Here is a 26,647-nt window from a genome sequence, read left to right on the forward strand (position 1 = left end):
TGTGTTTGAAAAGGGCCAAAAATCTCGGATTTGGCCCTAAAAAGGGCCAAAATGGCAACCCTGGAAAGTTGTATTGTACCTAACGGAAACCAACAAAAAATTGCTAAATTTCGACGTCATCGATAAAGTGTGTACACAGTTGTCTAGAGTCCAGATGATATCATAAACACTGGAAAAAGCGTGGAAATCCAAAGGATTCGAAAGAAAGCATTGTTATGAAGAGAAAAGAATAAAAAAACCCATCTTACCCACAAAATAGTTATCTTACCCATTGTAACAATTTCAGAGGCACCAGCCCTAGATAATTATGTAGACCGCATTGGACCAAAAATTTAAAGATATCAGCAGGCAGGTTTCGTCAGGAGAGAATATTATTTAAACTGAGCTTAAAATTGAGCTTTTATATAGGGCAATATCCACTAAACGTGCTCAATGCGCTCTACAAGGGGTCCTTGGCCAACAGCAACACTTAACATTTAGGATGGGACATGACGCCTGACAGGCGATATTACATTTTTTTTTTTCGGACAGAGACACGCTGTTAACGGCCAGGTACTCATTTTACACATGAGTACGGTGAGAGAATGTGAGTAAAGAGCCTTTTCCAAGGACTCAACTATGCGCCGATTGAGGCTCGAACCCAGGACCTTCCGATCCGAAAGCGAGTGTCATACCACAAGACCACATAGTCGCACGTGAACCAAAATAACACATTAGGAACCACGGTAGAGCAATCTTTCGAATGGATTTCTACTTCGAAAAAACATTCGACAACATCCTATAACTATAACGCAACATCATTCAATAAAAATCACAGTGATTTAAAACACATAAGCATGCCATGCAGGATTTGTCCACGTGTTTATCGACATCATTACGACGATTACGATGTTGTTGTTGATGATGATGATGATGATGATGATGATGTTGATGATGATGATGATCATCATCATTATTATTATTATTATTATTATTATTATTATTATTATTATTATTATTATTATTATTATTATTATTATTATTATTATGAGGACGACGATAACGACGAGGATAATGCGATAGTAGTTGAAATGATATTAATGTGGTGCCGGGATTAAAAAAAAAGCTTTTATATAGCGCAATATCCACTAAACGTGCTCAAAGCGCTTTTCAAGGGATCCCTGGTCAACAGCAACATTTAACATGTAGGACAGGACAGACGCCTGTTAGGCGATAATACGCCTTTTCGGACAAAGACAGCGCTGTTAACGCCAGGTACTAATTTTACACATGAGTACGATGAGAGAATGTAGCTAAAGAGCCTTTTCCAAGGACTCAACAATGCGCCGAGCGCGAGGCTCAAACCGAGGACCTTCCGATCCGAAAGCGAGTGTCATACCACTTGACGACATAACCGCATGTGGTGCCGGTTGTGTAACGATTTGGTGTAGTGATAGTTGTGGTTGTAGTAATGATAATGTGGTGATGGTGGTGGTGCTGGTAGTGGCGGTCGTAGTCGTCTTGAAGATTTTTTCTCAAGTTCAGAAAGCTATGATTGTTTTTTTCTCCTTTTATTTTTTTCCTTCTGCAAACAAAAGGGAGGTTATTGGAGCTCTTCTTATTTTCCGACAATAACAATGCAACGGTTAGAGTCCGTCAAGACAAAATGGCGGATGATGATATTGATGTCGAAGGAGAGTTTGATCTCAAATCAGAGTAAGTTTATAAAATGTCGCCTTATCGCATGCTTTAAAAAAAAAGTAATTAGTTTGATTTGGCAGTTAGGCACCCGCTTTATCTCAATTTCGACGTGCAGTGTTGTTGGAATCGAAAGTTGATCATGAAACCGAAACTCAACTCAACATACATCTTCAATAAAAACTTAAGTTTAAGTTTAAGACTTAGACTTAGACCTAAAGCCTTAAACCGTACTTAGACTTAACTTTCTGAAGACCTGTATTGATTGATATGTCCTTTTCTGAGGATGGAATTTTGGAGCGGTCTTGGATTATCAACCGCCACAGCCCAGTGCAGAATCATATTCATATATTCATATGGAACTGTTAGTGTTAGTGTTAGATCTGCTGACTGATGGAGTACCGTCCTTCATCTAGATACTACTGGCACTGGCTACTGGGACTGTAAACAGTAACTGACTATGACTAACTGTAAAAATAGCCTCTGCGTAAACTTAAAACTTAATTTACTTTTAATAAACAAATGACAACAGTAGCACAGGGTGTCTGGGTGTCAGTTTCAGTAAACAGTCAGCAGAGACAGATTATCGGGGGGAAAACTGTGTTTCTCCACTGCCATTACACTTAATCATTACACTACACAGCAGAGATTTAGATTAGATGATTTTTAGGCACATTGATAAAATTTTCAATCATTTATGGACATGGATGGATTGAGATGGGATTGGGACTTGTCAGTGTCAGCAGTTCAGCGGGGACCGCAGGCCATTTTTTAAAAGAGTTGAATTATGTGGTCATGTTCACCGCCAAAAGTAAAAGAATCATTTTTAAATTTCCTACTCATAATTTTTATGAATTAAAAGAAAATCCTCTTATCAAGAAAGTGATGCATGTTTTAAGTTGGTAAATATTCAGATCACCAGTCATTTCCTGCCAAGACGTGACCCAGGAGTTTACTATTACTTTATAGTAAGCATAAACTTTGAGTGATATCACAAAAGGAACTAAAACTAAACATTTACATTAATTGCAACCTCTATCTAAGTATTAGAATTTTTTTTAATGTCTGATTTAAAGGCGAGCACAGTCCCATGCCATATATATATAGCCTAAAATAAGGGCACCAAAAGTCCTGCATCTTGTCATAAAAGAGGTAAATAAAGTAGCCCTACACAGCAGTTAGTCCCTTGGATTCAAAGTTTATTCTGGTTTCTGTAGCTGTAGCATGAAATAGACTGACACTCCAGTATGGTTTCTACGAAGACACAGTTTCCTCGAACTCTTTCGAATGTCCTGAATTGTTTCTCTATGACAAACAGTTCCAAACTTATTGATATTTGTCTGTTGAAAATTTTAGTCAATTTTACAGAGAGTATCTGTGATCTCTTTGCTGTTTCCAAACCAGCACCTCACAGCGATCTGAAAAGTTTGGGTTTTACGGTAGAATTGGCCCACCAGTGATTTTGTTTCAATTAAAAAATATATGGCAAGTGACAAGTATCATTTTCAAGGTCATTCTCGTGTATTGTAAGTATGAAAAAAAATTAGGGTTATGTGAAAATTGAAAACACTATGAGGTTTGGTAAAATAAAATTGCAATTTTTGCAATTTTTATTAAGTTTGGCAGAGATTGGTCTTCAATTATTTGTCTATCGATATACCAATATAATTAAAATGTATTTCTAATTTTAAAAGTTCTAATACTAGTAATTTAAAACTTGATAAAATTTTTACTCTATTTGCTTTCTGTGAAATACAATAAGGAATTAAGAATTAAAAAAACAACATTAGAAAGCTTGTTTTGTGTCCTAAATTGATACCAATATTAGGCACCGAGGGTCATAAATAACGTCAGTGTGACCAACACAATAAAGGGGCAAAAATTAAGTTCCAAAAATGAGTTTCATCTTACTGTGAGCCTATAAGCTTCTGGACTTGAGTTATCAAAGTACCTACTCAAAGACAATATCAGATTCACTTCAGCATTCATCAGGTCAACCGCTTTATGACTGATGGAAGACCTTTCTTAATTTTAGATTTTGTTATGAAAAAAGACCATGCCTGTGTTAGGTTATAGTGAGTTATGTACTGTGATGTTTTATTAAAGTAATGTCTTGTAATTTGTCTCAAAAACTGAAATTCACAGACGTCACCTAAGTTGTTAGAACCTCTTAACTGATATTGTCTAGTGAGATTTTCCAATACAGTGTGAGCCGCTTAAGTGAAAATTGTTCCAGCTAAGTGGTTTTTCAATTAACCCAACGGTTTCAACAGGACTTTGATGTGAAATTACCACAATTACTCCATCCAATTTTCTCAGCTCATGTTTACCTCAATATTTTGAAAGTATAATGATTTTGCATTAACAATTCCATTTTCACAAGAGGATATCATAAAGTAAAAATAATGTTCAAACGAATAATGGTCAATTTGAAACAATGAATACTTATACATTTGAAGAGTTTTTCATTTAGGAAGATTCTTGGTAAATAGCAGTCAAGGTTAACAAAACTCCAGATGTTAGAAGATAAAGCGATAAATTGGAGAACTTAATGTTTTGCTATAGCTGTAAAATGAGTTTGTTTTATACTGCCATGATCCCTAGAAAACCTATATTAGTATTGGGTATAATATAATTTTTACATATGTTTTTTGAATCCACACCTGAATTGATAAGGCATTACAATGGTCATTCCTATATTTTTAGCATGCTCTTCATATCATCATCTTGGTATTTTGTTTTTACAGGCTTGGCGATGAATTCTATGATGCTAATGAGCTTCCATCCAAAAGTGCAAATTTATTACCAGAGTTTACAAGTCCAGCATGGATGTTGGAGCAGGTGAAGTGAACATGATAATGAAATATAAAGTATGATTTGAATGGAATAGAACTGTGCCATTCCATGCAAGATTCAAATTTTGATAAAACATCTCAGATTTTTTTCTATTGAAGTAAAATGCCTAAACTTCTTTTAATCAATATGGTCAACTATTTAAAAAAATATATTTCAGGTGATCACAAAAAATGCGCCGCTGTTTATTTCTTTCTTTTGTAAAAAGTTATAATGATATCTTTTCCAAATTTTCACTACTATTAAAACTATTCTTAATAGAATTGCAAAATAAAAAAATAATTGGATGAGTGGAATTTTGAATAATATAAAATCTTGTAACAACACCTAAAAATTTCAGTATCTGCGAAAAGATGATGCAAATTATTGCAGCATTTGCGTGTTGTAAGTCTTCAAAGAAGACACTCGTTGCTATGCCTAGGAAACTCTATGCACATCCAGTTACATATCTGTCAAAGCCATAATGAACCATTCTGCAGTTTGAACTGTTGAAGAAAGAAAACTGTCTTAAGCAGGATCAGATCTCTTTGCAGTATGCTGTCAAAATAAAAAGGCTATTCACAATCCAACCATTCATAACATTTTTTTTTTTTTCAAATCATAGTGGATCTTTATTAGTTTACAAAATGCTGTTTACAGAGACTGACAAATTTACTATAGATAGAATGAAGTTGACGTCACTCAGGTCTTTGTTATTGCTTTTTGCCATCCACTTTTATGAGTAATTCTCACTTAACTGTATTATCCAGAATATAAAAGTTCATGGTTACACAGAGATTTGTGTGTTGGTTCGTTATACTTCCGGATGGTAATGTTGTGAGCTTCTTAGCCAAGCACATACTATCTATAGAGACACTTTACAAAGAAAAGGACTGGACAAATAGCAATGTTAATTGCCTTCTTACTCTCTGCAATGTTGCGTCATTTTTCTCTGATGTTGTATTTCTGATCACAGTTTTGAATAATCTTTTTTGTTTCTCAATTCATATTCATAAATTTTGACAGTCTACCTGTAAGGATTTGTTTTATTTGTATTTTTGATTTGAAAGAAATCCAGAGGACTAAAATATGCAGGGTGTTTTTTTTTTTATTACTACCCGATACAGAATTGAAATCACTAAAAAAGTAGATGTGATAGAAATATCCTGTCTTTTACATAGTTTTCGATCATTATTCAAGCTTTTTTTATTGTGAAATTTCAGGAAGATGCTATAAGCCATTACAATACAATCGCGGTTTTTGTAAAAAGGGAGAAATTTGACTCAAGCGATTTTTTTGATGGACAAATTGGAAGAAGAATAAAAACACATTTAAAAAATTGCATTGAGTCAAATTTCTCCCTTTTATTCTATGGTTTTATGTTTAATAATAACCTTCTCATTTTCCTTTTTTTCTCTCTCTCTCTTTCTTTCAAATTCTAGGGTTGGTCTCTCGACAGTTGCATGGATGAGAAATCAAAAGCAACAATTGAAAAGATGCTCTTAGAAGAACAGTATCTTTTTCTTAGTATAGAATGAAATAAAATATTTCATCAATTAAAGATTTAGAATTAAATGGCTTGAATTTAGGGATCAAATAAAATATTCAAGATTGTGACACAAGGTCATTTTAAAAATGTTCCACACAATAAGAGTAAAAGTTATTTTGAAGAACAATCTAAACTATCTAGATATCTTCAGTTTTTCTGATCGTTATGTTGACAAACGATTTAGAAACTGAGAGACTAGCAATAAAACACGGTTCCTGCAGCCTCCTTAAATTCAAGGACTCTTTGAAAACTCCTTGTTCTTGATATTACTTGGAAGATCTCCTTGAAAACTACTTGAATTTCATTTTAGGAGAAAACTCCTTGAATTTTTTTGAGATCACCACTACTACAACCACAAAATCCTCATTATCAGTACCACCACCACCACATCATCATCACTCCCACCACACTATCATCACCTCTACCAACATGAATACAACAACCATACCACATCATCATTACCACCACCACATCACCATCCCTACCACCCCAACTACAACAACCACCACATCACCATCCCTACTATCACCACCACTACAACAACAGCCACATCACCGTCCCCACAACCACTACTACAACAACCACTGCATCACCATCCCTAACACTACTACTACAACAACCACCACATCACCATCTCTACCACCACTACTATGCCAACCGCCACATCACCTTCCCTATCAACACTAATAAAACAACCATCACCATCCCTACCACCACTGATAAAACAATCACCATCCTACCACCACAACTAAAACAAGCGCCACATCACTATCCCAACCCCAACTACTGCAACAACCACCACATCATCATCCCTACCACCACAGCTATAATAAGAATCACCTCCACATCTCAAGGGCTGGCTACAGACGAATTCTTTGAAGAGACGGTTGATAAGATTATAAAGAGGAAGAGGGAGGGAGAGAAGATAATTTTCAGAGTTGTTGAAAGTAAAGAAAGCAAAATTTGGGAATGAGATTTCAGATCGTGAAAAAAAAAAATAGCTGACAAAATGGCAGCAAAGGCAGAGTATTTGAATACCAGAAACTTTTTTTAAACTGTCGAGGGGTTAATTCGTCATTTTAATCCTTGAATTAAAAAAAAAAATCACCTTGAAAACTCCTTGAATTCCAACATGGAATTGCAGTAGGAACCCTGCGAAACGAATGGAGTGGAGGGAGTATTACCTCAAAGTGATGACCCAAAAAAAAAAGGCAGTGGAAAAGATCGGTTGACATTGATAGTCACATAGAGTGCAAGGATATCAAATCCTCTGGATAGCGACAACCCCTGGATAGCAGCATAGACCTCTGGTCACGATTTTTTTACTATATATTATTGGTAATAAAACCCCTAAAATACATTTTAGTAAAACCCCTGTTTAGCGACATCGTTATTACAATAATTGGCATTTGATATTGGTACTTGATACCCGACCATCGTCATCTTGTACTCTTAACCAATACAAAACACTTCCCTCCCCCCCTCCCCCAATGAGATCGCTTCGTTACCAATCAGAAAGCATGTTTACTACACTGCGTGGAATCAGCGCTAGTTCATATGGAACCACAGCAAAAGAAATGTATTAGTGGATGGAATTCTCAAGGGTCCATTAACCTTCCTTGTTAGCGACCTGTCTGAGGTCAGTGGAGGTTAACTGATATCAGACAATGTCGTGTCCAACTGAGCAATTATGGATATTTATGGTCTTATAATATGTTGGAATAGCCGGGGAAAAAATATCACTGTTATTAACAGCCTCTTTCACTTTATTATTTTCATTTGAAAAATCAGTTGTTTTTCTAAACTCCAGTCAAAATTTTATATTATTGTGGTTAGTACCTAGTTTTTTTTTCTTTTTGATAATACAAGATGTGGATCAACTGATTTTATTTGCTTGTAAATTTTGGTGCACTTAAATAAAATTTTGGTATTCAAAACTCATCAGCAGTATCCCATGGATTTGAATAAAAATCAAAACTAGCTGTGTTATTGTACGGTATTATCATATTGGCACTTGATTGTCTTGATTGATAACTAGTTTTCTTAAGTGGCGTTTAAGCACTGTTTACAATCAAAACAATGACAATACAGATTGGAGTAGGTACGACAAACCCTCTGATCGAGTCATGGCTTTATTGGCAAACCGAGAATTTCAACTCAAATCGTCACTCTCTTTTTCTCATTTTCAGTCCGTCAAATAAAACGTGTTTGGTATCAAATTAAATCTCAAATCTTCATCTTTTATAAAATGTTTATGCTTTTTTCATAGGATTTGCCGTTATTTTATGGCTTTGAGTTGAAGAAGAGGGGTAAACTCCGATTTTTGAACTGGTGCTCCGCTACTCGAACACCGTAGCTGACAGTCGTCTTTTCTCTCCGCTCGCTGATCGCGTCAGCGCTATTAATAGTAATGTCAATGGCTGCATCAGAAAGAAAATTGAACAAGCTTTCATTCGATACCAGATTCGCATTTTTATGATTTTTTTCAAAGTTTGAAGTTTGAAGTTAAAAACTTTCAATTGATTAAAAAATTAAGAAAAATTTGAAAATTTGGACGATTCTGGTATCAAAAGAAAGTTTAAAATATCAGCTTTAAAATGATGTATACGAAAGCAAGATTTATAGCTTTGCATTCACCAGCCAACTGAAAACAAAACTACAACTAAAACATTTGCCATATTCACTTCACTCATACGCCAGCTCAGGCAAGGGGCACAATTGCTGATATTTCGTAACTTTGTGTTGAAATTGACAATTTTGGCTTTGTCAGCTACTTTGGGGGCAAATTATTTCTTTTTTACTTAGAGTTGAGCTCAGGAAAAAAAATACACAGATGTAAAGATGTGTATTGTTAGAAAGTTACAGAGGTCTGGCTTGAATATTTATGAAAATACAGCTTTTTGAAAACGGACAAAAGGTTGCTTTCAAGATTCAAAGCAGCCCAAATTTGGGCGATTTTCTACAAATTTCGAAATAACATATCTTTTTTAATTTTTAACCAATTTTAATAATTTTTATACCATTTTAATCAGGAAAAAAAGTTCTACCTAGTGCATGCAACTTAAAGACAACAATTATATAATCTAAATTTGGGTTTTCCATACCTAATTGGAGAGTGAAAGTGTAACTGGTATACCCCTTGTAAATTGGAAAAATAGACATTCTAACGTTGTTGGGACGTGTCTTCTCTCAGGCACTAGTCCATCCATTGCACTGTTATGCATTGAACAGGTCTCACCACGCCCCCTTTTTCGTCATCTTTAAAATCCTGGAATAACAAAGCCCCTGGATATCGACATAATTTTCCAGTCCTGGGCGATGTTGGTATCCAAGGGTTGCACTGTATTTTGATACACAGAAACAAAAACATTTCATAACCATATCTAGAGAATTATGGGTATTAACCAGTTCAGAAGCAGAGCAGTTTATTGCTGATTTTGTTTTTCTTAAAAGTGGAGAACCCACACACTGTAGGTAAATAAAGCTTTATTGCACACTGAATATCATACTATAGTGGAAATTGAGATAGAGATTAATCTTTTGAACCTTAAGCAATCAAAATTGCTAATAATAAAGCTCAGAGGTGCCCTCATATGAATGCGGCAACTTTTCTCCACTGTTAATTTAACTTTTAAACATTAATGATATGAAGTGGGTTTTTACTTAGACAAGTCATAGAATTTGAAGGCTTATTACGCACAGGCATTTATTTATTTAAATGATTATACTAATGTGAAAATTTGTACTTAACAAGTATTTCAGACAGTATTTATATGGGCGAAAAACTTCCCGATATCTTAGCATCAAGAAAAATGTTCTTTTAGTGACTGCTGGAACAAGTAAGACGACTGTGCCCAATAAAAGTCCATGGACCCAAGAGGAAAAGAATTCATTTCTAAGAGGAATGGTAGGTAAAATATATGAACATTTTATTTTGGGAATACTTTCCATCATTTTTTTCTATATACATTTTATTTAGCAATATCAATTCAAGTTTTTTGTGCAAAACTGTACATTTCTTTCATTTTGAAAAAAAGAAAAGGTTTTGATTCTTTTATTTGAAGATTTATTTTCTCTATTTCGTCATTCTTATTCAATTGATCTATGAAGATTTTGATACTTTTATTTTCAGGGGATTTTTGGCCGAAGCTGGAGCAAGATTGCAAGTTTGATTCCAACGCGTACAAGCTTACAAGTCAAGAACTATGCTCAGCAATACATGAAGAATTTGGTATGGGCGGTTTCTTAACATATTATATTGTTGACTAAAAAGCTTTGATATTAATTCAGATTTGTCAAAGTAAGAGGTTCTTCATGCTTTCCATTTTTATTTCTTTTTTGTTTTATTAAAATTTATTTTAAAAATTTATTTGATTCAAAAATTTAGGAGAAGTAGAAATCAAATATAAAATTTAAAGGGTGATATTTTGGCATCATGAAATAATAAAATAGCTTTGTCTTCTAGTTGCAGGCCTGTAAATCTTGCGTCTATTGTCGAATTTCCGACAGTACGATTTTGCTCTATAAGTGCCAAAGAACAGAACCAATAAAAAAGAAAATAAAAGACTTTTATTTCGTTCCTCGAAAAAAATATTTTATTCCGTTTCAAATGCCGACTTAAAAAAAAACCAAAACAAAAATACTTTTTATTTGTCGCATCAAAGACAAATCATGCCGTCTATCAGTTAGCTATAATATTATCATGCCACCTACACGCTCCGCTAGACGTGTATGTATTCACTGCCTGGCTACTGTGCCACAGCCAGCGAGAGAGAGGTCGCGAAGTTCGCGCGAGTCGTCTTCACACACACACACACACCTAGTCAGTAAATAACGCACACACAGAAGTGTGTCGAACCGGACCTGAAGGTTTCTCTCTATTTTGCATATTTTATTGGTTCCGTCCTGATGTGAGACGGAAAAAAAAAATAATGCGAAATAATTATTTCTCTTCGAAAGCTCTCACACCACCGCACCACCTCCTCCTCTTCTTCTTCTTCTTCTTCTTCTTCTTCTTCTTCTTCTTCTTCTTCTTCTTCTTCTTCTTCTTCTTCTTCTTCTTCTTCTTCTTCTTCTTCTTCTTCTTCTTCTTCTTCTTCTTCTTCTTCTTCTTCTTCTTCTTCTTCTTCTTCTATAAGAATTAATCCAAATAAACGAAAGAATCTGCGTTAACATTTAACACAAACAGGAGCGAAGATAAGCAGCTTCCCGTGTCGAGCACTAGACGTCTAGATACACATCCTTCAAAAGGGTAGGAATTGTTCTCTTCCTTTCATTTTACAACTAACTCAGACCTGGGACTTCAAATAATTGGGATTTTTTTTTTGATACCGTAAAATAAGGACCTCGTTATAAATAAGTAGGGGAAAGTGACATGATTTGACTAGTCAATTGACGTGTCGTATCTGTGTTGTGTCCATATTTTTGTCCTGTTGTGTCTATTTTCGCGTGTTCAAAGAGTTCCAACAATTTTTTCACCAACCATTTACAGGCCTGTAGTTGGCATTGTCATTTTGACTATCATGATTTCTATGTAAAATAATAATTACCAGCTTTTACCATTGTCCTTAACTCTGATCTTACAGTAACCCCTGTTGAAGAGCAACACAACCATTTACAGTGCACTCTGGATACGTCGACGTTGCCTAAGTCGATTTTTACCCAAGTCGATTTTTTTTCTTGGTCCCTCCCCCTTCTTCCTATATAACATTAGTAAAAAAAAAAAACTCCACATAAGTCAATGTCGCTTAAGTCGATGTTCATATCACTCATGACCACAATAAAATCACAAATAAACAAGTATTTCCATTGGTTAAAAAAGCTACCAGTAAGAATTTTCCGTGGTTAAGAATATCCGCGAATGATTGACGCACATCGATGTGATGAAGGTGCTTTGCCTGACATCCGTGTTCAATGTACATAAGCAGTATTGAATAACTTTGATTTCTCCATCTCAAATTTTACATTTGTCGCAAGTTCAAGTTCCAAGATTTTTTTTTTTGTTCTAATCCCAGGCCATCCTATGTAATGGTCCTCTTAATTAGTATCAATTTTATCAAGAATTCAATTCAAGTCTACAACTACAATGGCAAACCTATCGCGGAAAAGGAAGATTCAGCCTATCAATGCATTTAAAAAGTTTGGCATGCGACAGAAAATCATCGCATAGGAAATAGGCATACCAGCTATTTCTGTCTCGACAATTTACAAGAAGCATGACTTTGACTTAGAGGCTCCTACCCTTCCGCTTTTCGCGGAATAATTTCACTTAATTGGTATACATTCTGCATTCAAGCCAAAAATTCCGCTTTTCACCTTTCCAATCAAGGAAAATTGAAAAATAAAATCTCTACTAAAAAAACAGTGAGCTATGGTCTATTTCATCAGCATCTCTTATGGTCAATCAAATCACGTTTTGTGTGTCTGATTAGTCCCTTCAAAGTGTGTGCAGATGATGTAGGATAATATTATATTTTTGGGAGAGGGGTTGACCGAAGTATTATTATTATTATTATTATTATTATTATTATTATTATTATTATTATTATTATTATTATTATTATTATTATTATTATTATTATTATGTTGACGCCAATATATGAGGTCAATGACTTTGGTAATATTATATGTTGGCTCCAATCTGTAATATTATTGCATTTGGTCAGCCTTTTCCCCCAATTTAATTTTAGCCCTGTATATTTGTGTGAATGTGTGTGTGTGTGTGTGTGTGCCGGCATGAGCGTTTGATTTGATTAGGTGTGTGTTGAAACGGGGGGGGGGGGGGGGGGGGGGGGTAAACCCATCCATTCAATGCTTTGCTCTGAGACTGCCAGAACCTGTGTCCTCTATTATTATTTGACCCCCTTTTTAGTCTTTACACAACCTGCACATTTTTACACATATTATTTTGTATCATTTGAGTACTTTTGGATTGTCTATTACATTTTCTGTTGCAAAACATGTCATAATCAATAACAGTAAGTTGATTCCGCTTTTTGATCTCAAATTCAGCTTTTTATGTATTCTGATTCCTCTTTTTCCCCGTGTGGTGTCCGGGGTCCCTCAACTGAGAGGGTCAAGAATAGCCCAACGCCAAGCCAGCGTGTCGTAAAAGGCGACTAATGGTGTGTGATTCCCCCATCTTTGAGTCACCTGGTCCTCCAGGTTGGGGGTTGGCAAAGGGTTAACACCCCTTTCCGTTAAACTCAAACCGTTACAGAAACACAGACAGACAAACCAAATCCTTTTTTTAGCTTGGGCGACCGAAGAGTTTCTGGAATTACAGAATTTATGAAGGAAAACAGACAAAGCCGAAAGGACTCTGCTGACCCGATGACGTCTTCGCCAAACAAGCAGCTTCGAATTGCGTCGTGGAACGTTCGCACCATGTATGAAGCAGGAAAAGCTCTCAAGTTGTGACTGAGATGAGAAGATACAGGCTGCATATACTTGGAGTAAGCGAAACCCACTGGATACAATCCGGACAGAAACACCTCAAGTCTGGGAGAAGATTTTATATTCAGGGAGAGGGGACGGGATTCATACACAGGGAGTAGGAATAATTCTAAGCAAGTTTGCCCAGAAGTCACTGAGAGGATGGGAACAATGCGGAGAAAGGATCATCATGGCGTCCTTTACAACACGGAGTAAGAAGATCAGCATGAACATTGTACAGATCTATGCCCCAACAAATGATGCAACAGATGAGGACAAAGATACATTTTATGGTCTGCTACAACAAGTCATTGACAAGTTGCCAAGGAAAGACATCAACATATTGATGGGAGATGCTAATGCAAAAGTGGGACGGGATAACGTAGGCTATGAAGGTATCATGGGACGTCATGGCATGGGAGAAATGAATGATAATGGTGAGAGATTTGCAAATTTCTGTGCATTCAACAGTTTGGTGATTGGAGGATCAGTGTTCCCCCATAAGAGGATCCACAAAGCAACTTGGGTCTCACCAGATGGTGTGACAGAGAATCAGATTGATCATTTTTGTATCTCTCGTAGATTCAGACGTTCATTGGAAGATGTGACAGTACGGAGAGGGGCAGATGTTGGATCAGACCACCACCTGCTATTGGCAAAGCTTAAGCTCCGACTTAGAAAACACGGGGCCAGATCACATACAAGAAGAAAATTCGAGGTGAATGCACTTGATGGGGAAAAGAATGAGGAATTCAAACTACAATTGAGTAATAGATTCCAACCTCTTACTGAGCTCGAGGAGGACATAGATGTAGAGTCACATTGGGCAAAGATCAAGGAAGTTTACATAACAACTTGCCACGAGGTATTGGGGGTAAAGAAATCGGAACATAAAGAATGGATAAGTCCAACCACCTTGGACCTTATTGAAAAGAGGAGAACAAGGAAGGAACAAGTGAATGCAAGCCGAACAAGGGCTTCAAGACTGGATGCACAAGAGCAGTATCGAGCCATAGCTAAGGAAGTCAAAAGATCTGTGAAGAAAGACAAGGAAGCATTCATGAACAGACTTGCAGAGAAAGCAGAAGCAGCAGCGACTGGAGGACACATGAGGATCCTTTATCAAACTACCAAGACACTTGCTGGAAAATATGGGAAACCAGAGGTACCAGTCAAAGACAAAGATGGGAAAACTATTTTTGGAAAAGAGGCTCAATCTGAACGATGGAGGGAACATTTCAACTGCCTTCTGAACAGACCACCACCAGACAACCAGCCAGAAATTTTGCCTGCAAGGAATGAGCTACCAATTAGCTGTGATCCACCATCGATAGCAGAGATTGTGGGTGCCATTAACAAGATGAAAAGGGGGAAAGCTGCTGGACCAGACCAGATTCCACCGGAGGCTCTAAAAGTTGATGCGGAAAGAAATGCTGAGGCCCTGCACCCACTATTTGAGAGAATCTGGAATGACGGGATATTCCCAAAGGATTGGAAGGAAGGACATCTTATCAAGCTTCCAAAGAAAGGGGACCTCAGTAATTGTAATAATTATCGAGGCATCACTCTTCTTTCTATCCCAGGAAAGGTTTTCAACCGTATTATTTAGAGAGAATTAAGAATGCAACAGATGCTAAACTGCGGGACGAACAGGCAGGTTTTCGGAAAAACCGTTCAACCACCGACCAGATTGCCTCTCTGCGAGTCATAGTGGAACAGTCTATAGAATGGAACTCTCCTCTTATTGTCAACTTTCTGGATTACGAGAAGGCTTTCGACAGTATTGACAGAGCAACATTGTGGAAAATTCTGGCACATTATGGACTCCCTGAAAAGATAGTAAACCTCATTAAGGAAATGTATGAAGGATCAAGTTGCAGGGTTGTACATGAAGATCAGCTGACTGACAGCTTTGAAATTAAGACTGGTGTCAAGCAGGGATGCTTGCTCTCTCCATTCCTGTTCATCCTTGCCATTGATTGGCTAATGAAGGAAACCTCCAAAGGGAGAAGAAATGGGATACAGTGGACCCCCTGGACACAGTTGGATGATCTGGATTTTGCAGATGATCTGGCTCTTTTGTCCCACACCCAGGACCAGATGCAAGCAAAAACCACAATTATAAACAGCCTCTCGGAATCAATTGGTCTAAGAATACACCCTGCAAAGTCAAAGGTCTTGAGGATAGGTATGCGTCAAAGGGAGCAGATCAAAGTAAAAGATCAGGAACTCGAAGATATAGACACTTTCTGCTATCTCGGAAGTATAATTGACAAGGATGGAGGCACGGAAGCAGAGGTGAAAGCACGAATAGGAAAGGCACAGGCTGCATTCACATCTTTGAACAGAGTTTGGAGAACTAAAGATATCTCCCTTCAACTAAAGCTAAGACTTTTCAACTCAAACGTGAAGTCTGTCCTACTGTATGGATGTGAAACTTGGAACGCATCACAGGCATGTATAAGGAGGGTACAGATTTTTGTAAACAGGTGCATGCGTAAGCTACTCAGAATAAAATGGATGGATAGAATAAAAAATGAAGAAGTATGGAAAAGAACACAGCAGAAACCAGTAGGAGAGGATATAGGAAGAAGACGATGGAGGTGGATTGGACACACGCTTAGAAAGAATGACTCAACTATAACAAAGAAAGTATTGGACTGGAACCCTCAGGGCAGAAGATCAAGGGGAAGGCCACGAGGAACATGGAGAAGAATTAAAGAAGCTGATATACAGAGAAGTGGTAAGACCTGGAATGAGATAAAAAAGTTGGCTCAGGATAGAGAAGGATGGAAACTGTTTGTCTGTGGCCTATACCCTGACCCAGGGTGAAAAAGGCAATGATGATGATGATGATGATTCCTCTTTGGGGCTATTGGGGATAAGAAAGAGCCTCTGATGACCACTACCGGGACCTCTACTTCTCTGGTCAATTCAACGCGACCAAGCAACGTCAGCGAAAAGCGCGACATGAAGGGCCTTACTTATTCTAGAATGGCTTGCTTTGTTCACATGCATTTTTGCTCATTTTGGTTACACTCCGGTTAAGTTGATTTTCGGTTAAATCGATTTTTTTCACGGTTCCCCTGGGCATCGTCTTATCCGGAGTCCACTGTACTATCATTTTCTTATGATTTATTATATCTTTTCTTCTTTTTTTGTTTCATTTTAAATTATAGGCCAAGAAAAAAGCTGAAATGGAAAGAATGGAAATGGAAACTCTTAAGTCAATGACAGAGACTCCTTTGTTCACACCATCATCCCTTGCTGCTACCATTGCAAGTGTGACAACAGCTCAACCAACAGTCACAGTCACCACATCGTCTTCACAAGCCTCAACTCTTTCTAAAGAATCGCAGTTAGCACAGAAGTTGCTAGCTGACTTACCCACAAAGCCATCTTTAAGCGGAAATATTAAAGACATGCCTGAAAAGGGATCAACAAAAAATACCTCAAAAGTAAAGAGAATGGAATGTAAAAATAGAGAGAAAAATCAGCCTCTTAGCAAAACACCAAAAAATAATCATAGAGATAAGAAGAAAAAAGGGCTACAAAAATCTCGGAAAAAGAAGGAGTCTCCTCCTGGAAAAATTCTTGCTTTTTCAGATGTATCCGGAACAGTGGGGGCTGAACATGAAGCAAATCTAATTCTGAAACAAAGGCACAAAGGTGGTAGATCTGACAGTGTTCACTCATCATCCAATGGAAGTTCACTTTCAAATGAAAATAATGATGCGAGCAACTCAAGTTTGACAAAAGATACACGACTTTCAGATGATGATGACATTGATATTGACGTTGACATTGAGAATGATGACGATAATGACTGCAGTACGTTACTCACTGGTAGATCAGCTTCACCAACATCTGTTTATCAACAACTCCTTCGTTCTGCCCAAATAGAGGTGGGGCCAAAAAAGACTGCAACTGCAAAGGTCGGCCCAATTCCAAACCATAAGAAACCAATCACAACGGAAATGCCTTACAAAGGGGATGAAAAAGAAATGGAAGAAAAATGTCCTTTGAATAATCAGGTTGGATCTGAAAATGATAGCTTGATCTCAAATAACAGTCTCTCTGAAAAACTAATATCAAGTTCAGGCAATCCAGATATGACAGTTGAAGATGTAAAATATGAGGTGGACAAAGACTCTGAAGATGATGAAGATTCCTGTGTCAAAATTGAGAATATTGGTAAGGTTTTATAAGATATTTGTTAAAATAGTTCATTAGAGCTATAAGGCTAATGGAGCGAGAGCATATCCCGGTTTCTATAATATTAAATGAACAGTAGCAGAGCATTTGCTTGCCACCCTTTCAATAAGACGCTTTTCTATTGTAAAGTACTTTTTGCTAGGTGCTTGTCTATTTCAAAGTGCTTTCCACTAGATCTAAAAGACCCTATCAAGTACCCAATCACTGCTGGGTGGATATGAGGAGGGGGGGGGGGGGGGGGGGGCGGGGGGGATGTCAGAAAAATCTCAACTGCACCCTAGATTGATTTCTATTTTCTCCTTCATATTTTGGGCTGTGACATCTCTCTCATAAGAATTGTTGATCTTTTCCTCCCTCTAGATTTTAATAAATATCACTCCGAGACCATTAATGATGCCCTCTTGTTCATATTCCAGGTCTTTTGTTTGTTTTCCTGTTTCTGCTCCAATGTTTATTTCGTTTTTTTTTTCGTTTGTTGTTGTTGAAATTGTTATTGTTTTTTTTGTCATGGATTTTTTTGTTGTTCCTTTATAGTGATGTTAGCATGACCAGTGCCTATCTAATTTTATAATCTAGATTTTAGAGCTTAATTTCAAAGTCACACCCTTCTTTTTAATCTGAAATAACTGACTTGGAATGTTTTTCTAATATCTGTTGTCTAAGCCTGAGAATGTTTGTTTTTAATTATAGATTTAAAAAAAAATGTTATAAGCTTTTAACAATTTTGTTTGTTTGTTTTGAAATGCTTATGGATATAATATATAATTAATGTTGATTTTTTTTTTTTCATATTTTATTCCAGTAAATGGAGTCCTATCAGCAACAGGGGAAGTAATTGAATTTGAAGTTCCAGAAGAAGAGAAAGTTTTTCCCATTGATTTTATCTCGGAGGAAGAAAAGCAAGTCCATTCTGATTTCTTTGATGGAAGGCCACCTAAAACCCCAGAGAGATATCTAAAGATCAGAAGTTACATTGTAGATTGCTGGTAAATAATTGTTATATTTTCATCTGTATTTTTAAAATGTGCAATGTGTCATCGTTCCAAAATTAAAATAGCAAATGGCCCAAACAACAGACTTGGTGTAAATTTATATTGATAAAGTGCTCATACAGATCACCTACAATCTGCTAAATTCCTTCTGATACCATAGGTTACGTTCTACCTCTGAAAGAATAATTTTGCAAATGATTTTAATAGATCAGAAATTCAGTGTCTTAGAAAAATAAGAAGGGTAAAAGAGACAGTATTCTTAATAGATTAATGATAAAAAAAAGAAGAGAAAGAAAAGCGTCAACACCTTCAAAAATTATGAACAGAGGATGTTCACACAAGAGTCAGTCAAAGTCAAAGAAAATTAGTATATAGTGATTGAGGACATTTAATTATTACCATGTTTCAAAAGATAAGTCACAAATGGTATTAAGCCATTGTGGTCAAAATTCAGTATAATACTTGATTTATTTAAAAAAGTTAAGTGATATTGAACGTGGACAAAGAGGAAAGATATTTTAATTAGAAAAAAATGTTTCGTTCCAGGTTGAAAAACAAGCCTATATACCTTAATAAGACCTCAGTGAGACCAGGCCTGAAGAACTGTGGGGATGTAAATTGTATAGGCCGTATACATGCATATCTAGAATGTGTTGGAGCCATTAATTTTGGGTGTGGTGAGTTTTGGAACCAGTGTCTTGTTATTGCTTTCATCTCCCAGTTCAATGTTGGTTCCAAAAGGAAAAAATTAATTCCGTCATATAGGGTGTGAATTATAATGCATTTTGTTTATGTTGCATTATCCATAGCAAAGATTTATGTTTGATTGGTTGGTTCAAATTTGCTCAATTCTCTTTCTTCCAGTCGTTTTAGACCTTCATTGTGGCCTTTGTGGCATTAATATATTTCTCCATTGCAAAGAATTTCAGTACTTAATGTACTTAATTATGGGACAGCATGGCTCAGCTGCACGGTCTTTGCTTCGTACCCAAAAGGTACTGAGTTCGATCACCCGCCGCGTTGCGTGGCTTTGAGCAAGTCACATCACCTTAGCTCACTTTGCGGCGCGGCAATGTGGCTGGGTTATTCCAGTCTTCCCTTGGAATACCTAAAGACAAATTTCCGGATGGGGTGAATAAAGGGAGTTTGTTTTTTAAAATAATTTTAATCCATCAAAATTGATACAAGAATAATTGTAGGTACTGAGGTCTTGAGTTTAAAGGAAGGTTAATCTGAATTTTAAAATTCAATTGATGGTAATGTCTTGAAAAAGGGTATCTCTTGTGTTTTTTGGATTTCAGTAAAAGGGAATCTTTTTTTTTTTTTTTTTTTTTGGATTATCTAATCATGTTTTATGAGCATTATGGGTTGGCGGTTTTGTGACCTCCCAGAAGTCTGGTGCTTTGTATATTATAAACGTAAATTCAATTATTCATTCTGCTAAAATTTAACTGTCATAGGACAAGATGTTGCTCTACTGGTAATTAGATTAAGTGAATTTTGAAATCCCACCGTGAATACCATAAATAAGATAATGTAATTTGAGAAATATTCTGTCTATCTAATTACATTATCAGTTTTTGGTTTTGATTTTATTTATTTACTTGTTTTAACACCAAGAATTGTGTAATACACAATTTTACATCAATTGCCACTGATTTTGAAATTTATTGTAAAGTATGTTAGAAATATAAACATTTTAATTGTAAAGTAATATTCTTCATTTATGTTTTCCAAATACATTTTCATAATTTCAAATGCTTTTGTATTAAATATAGAACAAGCGGCATATAGAAATCCTCAAAGGAATATAAATGGTGGACCAAACAGCCGGGCCAAGGGAATGAACAAAGAATTGATGGCTTCTTTCCCTGTTTCAAAATCAGAATTTATGGTGAACAATTTATGTGAATCTTCATTTAAAAAATTTTTCTTTCTTTTTTTTCTTTCTTTCTCTCTCTCTCTCTCTCTCTCTCTCTCTCTCTCTCTCTCTCTCTTCTCTCTCTCTCTCTCTCTCTCTCTCTCTCTTCTCTCTCCTCTCTCTCCTCTCTCTCTCTCTCTCTCTCTCCTCTCTCTCCTCTCTCTCTCTCTCTCTCTCTCTCTCCTCTTTTCTCTCTCTCTCTCTCTCTCTCTCCTCTCTCTCCTCTCCTCTCTCTCTCCTCTCTCTCTCTCTCTCTCTCTCTCTCTCTCTCCTCTCTCTCTCTCTTCTCTCTCTCTCCTCTCTCTCTCTCTCTCTCTCTCTCTCCTCTCTCTCTCTCTCCTCTCTCCTCTCTCTCTCTCTCCCTCTCTCTCTCTCTCCTCCTCTCCTCTCTCTCTCTCTCTCTCTCTCTCTCTCTTCTCTCCTCTCTCTCTCTCCTCTCTCCTCTCTCCCTCCCTCCCTCCCTCTTTTCTCTCTTTCTTTCTTTCTTTCTTTCTTTCTTTCTTTCTTTCTCTCTTTCTTTATTTTTTCAGATGTAAATGTTGTGTCAATAGATAGATTAAGAGAAACAAATTAACGACAACTTAAAAAAAAAATATCACTGAAAATGATCTGATGACTATGAGAAAATTGATTCTCCTTTGCTTCAAAGAAAGCTTTTCTAGGTAAACTTATTATATGCAAATGCTTTTACTAATTATATTCTACGTCGACTTTACTGTTATCGATAACACTCCATTGTTGTATTTTGATATGACACAGAGACCTCGAAAAAGAAGAATTCGGGATGAAAGCGGATTATGGGTAGATGAAAAAGAAATGGAAGGGAAAACAATTGATGTAAGTTGGGAATTATGTAATTAAATCTTTTTAGTTAGACAATGCACAGATATTGCACAAACATTGACTACTTTATTTCATATATTTATTCTCTCAAGCCATCCTCAACTTTTAAAGAAATCATATCTGCTTTCTTGGGGGTTATGTTTTGTTAAAAAAGGGAAGACAGATGTCTGCCCATTGTTTGCAATTCATTTTCATCTAAAACCTTTAAAGTGTTTTATGCTTTTATTTTATAAAATAAGCACATTGTATCCTTTTAATACTTTTTATATTCTTTGATGCTCTAATTGACAAAGCAGTTGTGACAGTTATTAGAATTTTACATTATTAATTTCAATGTTTAAAAAATATATTTTACAGCACAATGTTGTTGAGAAAAAGAAAATTCAAAGTCGCAAGGTTAGGAATACAAAGCAAATGAAGCAAACTTATAATCCTTTCAAGTTGGTACCTTGTCTGTCTTTCACAGAAGAGAATAAGGTAAGTTTGATAAGTTTAGAGATACAAATTTTGTTTCCCAGTATAATAAGAATATGAAGACCAGTTGAGAATGACCGATGCCCTGAATAACAGATTACCTCTTATGAGAATTAAAAAAAAAATCTCCTCCATTCTTTTCTATTACTTAACAAAGTAAAATTATTTATTCTTTTCACCTGAGAGATTTCCCTTAGTTTAGAGAATCTTACCGGTGCACATCAAATTAAGTGAAATAGTCTTTCCATTGACTTAAAGGTAATATTAAACATATTTCCATCGCCTATGGAGTATTGAAAAAATGTACCTACTGTTTATAGATGAAAGATAACAATTGAGAATGAATTGTTCTGATTTTGATGACACTTACCGACCTTTTATGAACTGTAACCCATTCAATATTGCAATAATTAGTGTTCAACCATTTTGCTTTGACTCATATATCCATATTACATCGAATATAACCTTTATTGCAATTAATTGCCCAGAAAACTGCATTTGAGATATTTTATTTTTAGATGATAAATGTTTTGGCCTTAAGTTGCCATTTAATTTATTTTATCATTCCACAAGGAGCCGTACAAAATTGAAATATTCAACACTGCACTCTCCATCATGGACATCCATTCCCATATCTCCAAGACTGAGGTGATTGGTATGCTTGGGGGTCGCTTTAATATGGAGACCAAATGTTTGACTATAAGTATGGCCGTGCCCTGTAAAAGTATGAGCACTGGGATGCAATGTGAGATGGATCCAGGTAAACTGCTCTATGCTTCTTTGGATAACTCTGTGGGAGGAAAATATATTGTTTCATTTTATTGATTACGAGAACAAGATAAGTTGTTATTTTGGTAAAATGAAAATTGAGAAAACTGTAAAGGTGGATATTGTAAGGTATCATGAACAAAATAAAATCGAGATTTAGGGTATTTTTACAGCTCTAACACATTTACTTCCAATGAACTTAACAAGTTGGTTTTTATTTTTATTTTTTAAATTTTCAAGTTTTGTGTTTATTTTGTGTAATTCCATGTGGGATACTTTATAATATAATCATTTTATTATTAACTTAAAGGCAACAACAATACCATTTTGTTAATGTTGATAACATCAAATTGTTGGATATTATTATGATTATTATTTTTTTTTTATTATTTGTTTATTGGTTGTTAATTTTATTTGAATTTATTAAGGGCCTTCAAAGAATGAATAATGTATCTTTTGACACTTATTTTAAGTTGAACATCTAATATGACTTTCTGCAGTGTCCCAAACACTTGCTAGTGAACAGATAGAAGACGTTGGGATGTCGGTGGTTGGTTGGTATCATTCTCATCCAACATTCAGTCCCGATCCGTCTGTAAGGGATATAGAAACTCAACAGAAGTTTCAGGTTAGTGAATATGACTTTATCCTTTCACAAAGGACAGAAATTCAAATCAGGTTGATGCTATAATGCAGGTTTACTTGGTAGACATTTAGTTTAGTTAGTTGGTTTTTTTAATTTTAATTTTATGCACCAAACATTGCCAAATTTGATTTTATACTCTTTAGATTGAGATTTTGAAACCAAAATTTAAGATGAAAATTTGTGAAGGTATATTTGTAAGAAATGAATAATGATCAAAAGTTACTTCTTGTTACTTCTAAAATACTCGAAAGTGACAAATTTGAAATATTTGATAGAAAATCCTGCATTTTGATTTGATGCAGATTTTTTTCACGGATTGTTTAATCAAATATATATATATTTGTTTTTGTTTTTTTTTTAATTTTTTTTTTTTTTAAATTTAATTTATTTATATATATTTTAAAATTAATTTATTTATTTAAAAAAATTTTTACATTTTTTAATTTATTATTATTATTATTATATTATTATTATTTATATTATTATTATTATTATTATTATTATTATTATTATTATTATTATTATTATTATTATTATTATTATTATTATTATTATTATTTGTTATTATTATTATTATTTTATTATTATTTTTTATTTTTGTTTACTGTGGCAGATCTATTAAATAACTAAAGAAAAGTCTGAAAGATTATAAAAGCAAAATTTCAGAGGACACCACTGTATTCACAAGGTCTGCAAATTATTCTCATATACATAAATGATTTTAATTTCCATCTTTATATTTTGTCATTGTTTTCTCTCTTAATTTCAGTACTGGTTTTCCAAAGGAGGCAATCATTTTGTTGGGGTTATCATCAGTCCTTACAATACCTCATGCCAATCAACATTCTCTGATATACGCTGCCTGACCATTAGCGATGAACACAGTTCAGAATTCCTGTGTAGTAAGTTTTGTATCATATCATATTAGACTTATTTATCTGCTTTAATGTTATTATATACCTACAAGATATATTGTTGGAATTTGTTTATTCACATTTTGAACTTCAGATCACTATAGGCCTCAGTTTTAAAAAATGTTAGGGGAAACAAGAATTATAAACATCATGGTAGAGTTATTAAGTTTACACTTGTTTTATCATTATTGATTATTGACAACAAGGGATACTCAGTTCCCCCTTAATATTTATAAGTGAGTGGTTTTATTAGGTTCAGACATTTTCAAGATATTGAGACTTAAGTTTGTCCAAGGAGTACAATTTTATGTATCGTCATTATTTTTTTGTTTTGATTGTATTTAGTTTGCATTGCAATGTTAAAACTGGATATGAATTATTTTTTTTTATTTTCTTTTTCAGATATTCCTTATAAGTTTGAGTATCAAATTGTGTACAGGGACAATCTTAGAGAAATTTTGGGACCTGCCAGTGAGTTGGCAGAGAAGTACTCAAACTATGTTAATCGGGTGGTGTTATCTTGTCAGTACAAGGCATCCCTAGGAATTACATGCTTGTCTAAGGTATGTCTAATCGTTAATTCTGTAACCCTATGCCATAAATTTTGAGATCTCACTGTGATGTGTAACTTTATTCTCTAAAAAGTTTCTCTGTCAGTTACATTTTTTAGTTTAGAATTTATAATAATAACAATATTATTTTTTACCACTGTAAAATTTTTAACAGCATTTAGCCCCCATTAATGCCAAGTTTTGATTGTTAAAGTGGGACAGAAATATAGCTTCAAATTTCCCCTTTCAAAAGATACCAAATTTAGCTTTGTACCTTATTTGTCAGCTGAAGTATCAATGGGAGAACAGTCAAGTTGAACATTCATAATTCATAAATGTGAACTGTAGTCCGCATCCTCAATTTAAGAGGCTACTACAACGACCACGAAGAAGAAGAAGGAAATTGTATGTGGTAGAGTTTATCCATAATTCATCCTGAATTTTATTTTTATATGAATTCCACAGATGCTTGAGTCAGTAAAACGTTTGTTGGTACCTCCTGTTGATGAGTCACATCCCACAGTTGAGAAAATGATATCAGAAGTTGGGAAGCCACATGGGGTATTGCCATCATCATCATCATCATCTTCCCAAACAACAACAACCACAGATCACTCACTTACCATATCAACTTCATCGTCTTCACCATCTCCATCATCGTCATCATCTCTCCCAGCAGCAGGGTTGTCTGCACTGTCGTCTTTCAGTCTAGCAAACAGGAGCAAGCTGAATGAGGTTCTTCATTGGTTAGAGCAGATCTTTCTAGAAAAGTTTTCCCAGTCAGCTCCCTTGTCTCCAACTCTTGAGAGTCTGGCCTCTTCCTCCAATCTCAGTCCTGCTGTCTTTGAACAACAAGGCAGTTCTGTTCTAGGCAGTTAATTTTATTTAAATATTTAGGAAAAGAAAAAAAATAAAACAACTTTAGTCCTTTGGAACTTTAACACTTTACTATCACACCAATAAACCCAGTAGTTTCCCCTGCTGGCACAACCATTTTGGTCTGCCTTGTCAAAATTTCAGTACATGCACTAAAATGCCTATATCTCAATGACTATGGCATAGAATTGCTTCAAATTTTCAGACAACACACTTAAATAAAGAAGAAATGCATTGGCGTAGTTGCGGGCAATTATTAATGATTAAAAAAATTTTTTTAAATTATTAAATGTTAAATTTTACTTTTTTTTTTTACAAAAAAGTGGTTCTTTTTCAAATTATTGTTTATTAAATATTACTTTAAAACTCAAAAAAATCAAAAAAATCAAAAAATGAATGAATCAATTACTTAACATTGCAAAAATAAGAGTGTTTCTTGTCATGTGGGTCCATATTCGATTGTGATTTTGTTTTGATTACATGTTTTAGTACCAATTCTGGTCTGCCTTTTCAACATTTTAGTGCATGTACTAAAATGGCCATATCTCAATGACTATGGCATGGAATTGCTTCAAATTTTCAGAAATTTCACTGAAATGACTGACAAACACATTGATATAGTTTATAGCTATTATTCAACATTGTTAGATTTTTTTTTTAAAATTAAAATTAAAAAAATTGTTTGAAATTAAAAAAAAAAAGTTTTTCTGTTATTGACAAATAATCATTACCTATAATCCCCATAAAACAGATTGCAATGGATGAATAAATAATTCAACATTGCAAATAAACAGTTCTTGTTGCTATGTAGCTCCAAATCTGATGGTTTGTTTTTATTTCATGATAATCCGAAAAATCAAAGAATTCACTGCTACTTCAAAATAAAATGAATTTTCTGCTACCTACTCCAAAATAAAATGAATTTTCTCCTACTCCAAAATAAATTGAATTTGCT

The 26,647-nt window shown here is 35.1% G+C and overlaps 1 protein-coding gene across 1 annotated transcript; it reads left to right on the forward strand.

Annotated features, from left to right (window-relative positions):
• The first annotated feature begins 1,426 nt into the window (after positions 1-1,426).
• Positions 1,427-26,393, forward strand: LOC144966560 (histone H2A deubiquitinase MYSM1-like). The gene is made up of 16 exons (XM_078903227.1): positions 1,427-1,695; positions 4,425-4,518; positions 5,952-6,022; positions 9,821-9,965; positions 10,191-10,289; positions 16,672-17,686; positions 18,510-18,693; positions 19,246-19,376; positions 20,478-20,593; positions 21,380-21,457; positions 21,821-21,940; positions 22,511-22,697; positions 23,206-23,333; positions 24,121-24,253; positions 24,668-24,828; positions 25,282-26,393. Exons 1-16 carry the CDS (start codon positions 1,646-1,648, stop codon positions 25,693-25,695), a joined length of 3,126 nt encoding a protein of 1,041 aa, XP_078759353.1. The 5' UTR covers positions 1,427-1,645; the 3' UTR covers positions 25,696-26,393.
• Positions 26,394-26,647: the final 254 nt, after the last annotated feature.

This window comes from Berghia stephanieae, chromosome 1 (genome assembly GCF_034508935.2).
Source record: "Berghia stephanieae isolate SIO BIC M18660-M18661 chromosome 1, UCSD_Bste_1.3, whole genome shotgun sequence".
NCBI lineage: Eukaryota > Metazoa > Mollusca > Gastropoda > Nudibranchia > Aeolidiidae > Berghia > Berghia stephanieae.

Coding starts and splice junctions, on each gene's coding strand:
- LOC144966560 (XM_078903227.1), top strand. CDS start 1,646: ATGGCGGATGATGATATTGATGTCGAAGGAGAGTTTGATCTCAAATCA. Junction 23,334..24,120: donor AAACTCAACAGAAGTTTCAG/GTTAGTGAATAT, acceptor TCTTAATTTCAG/TACTGGTTTTCCAAAGGAGG. Junction 24,829..25,281: donor GAATTACATGCTTGTCTAAG/GTATGTCTAATC, acceptor TGAATTCCACAG/ATGCTTGAGTCAGTAAAACG.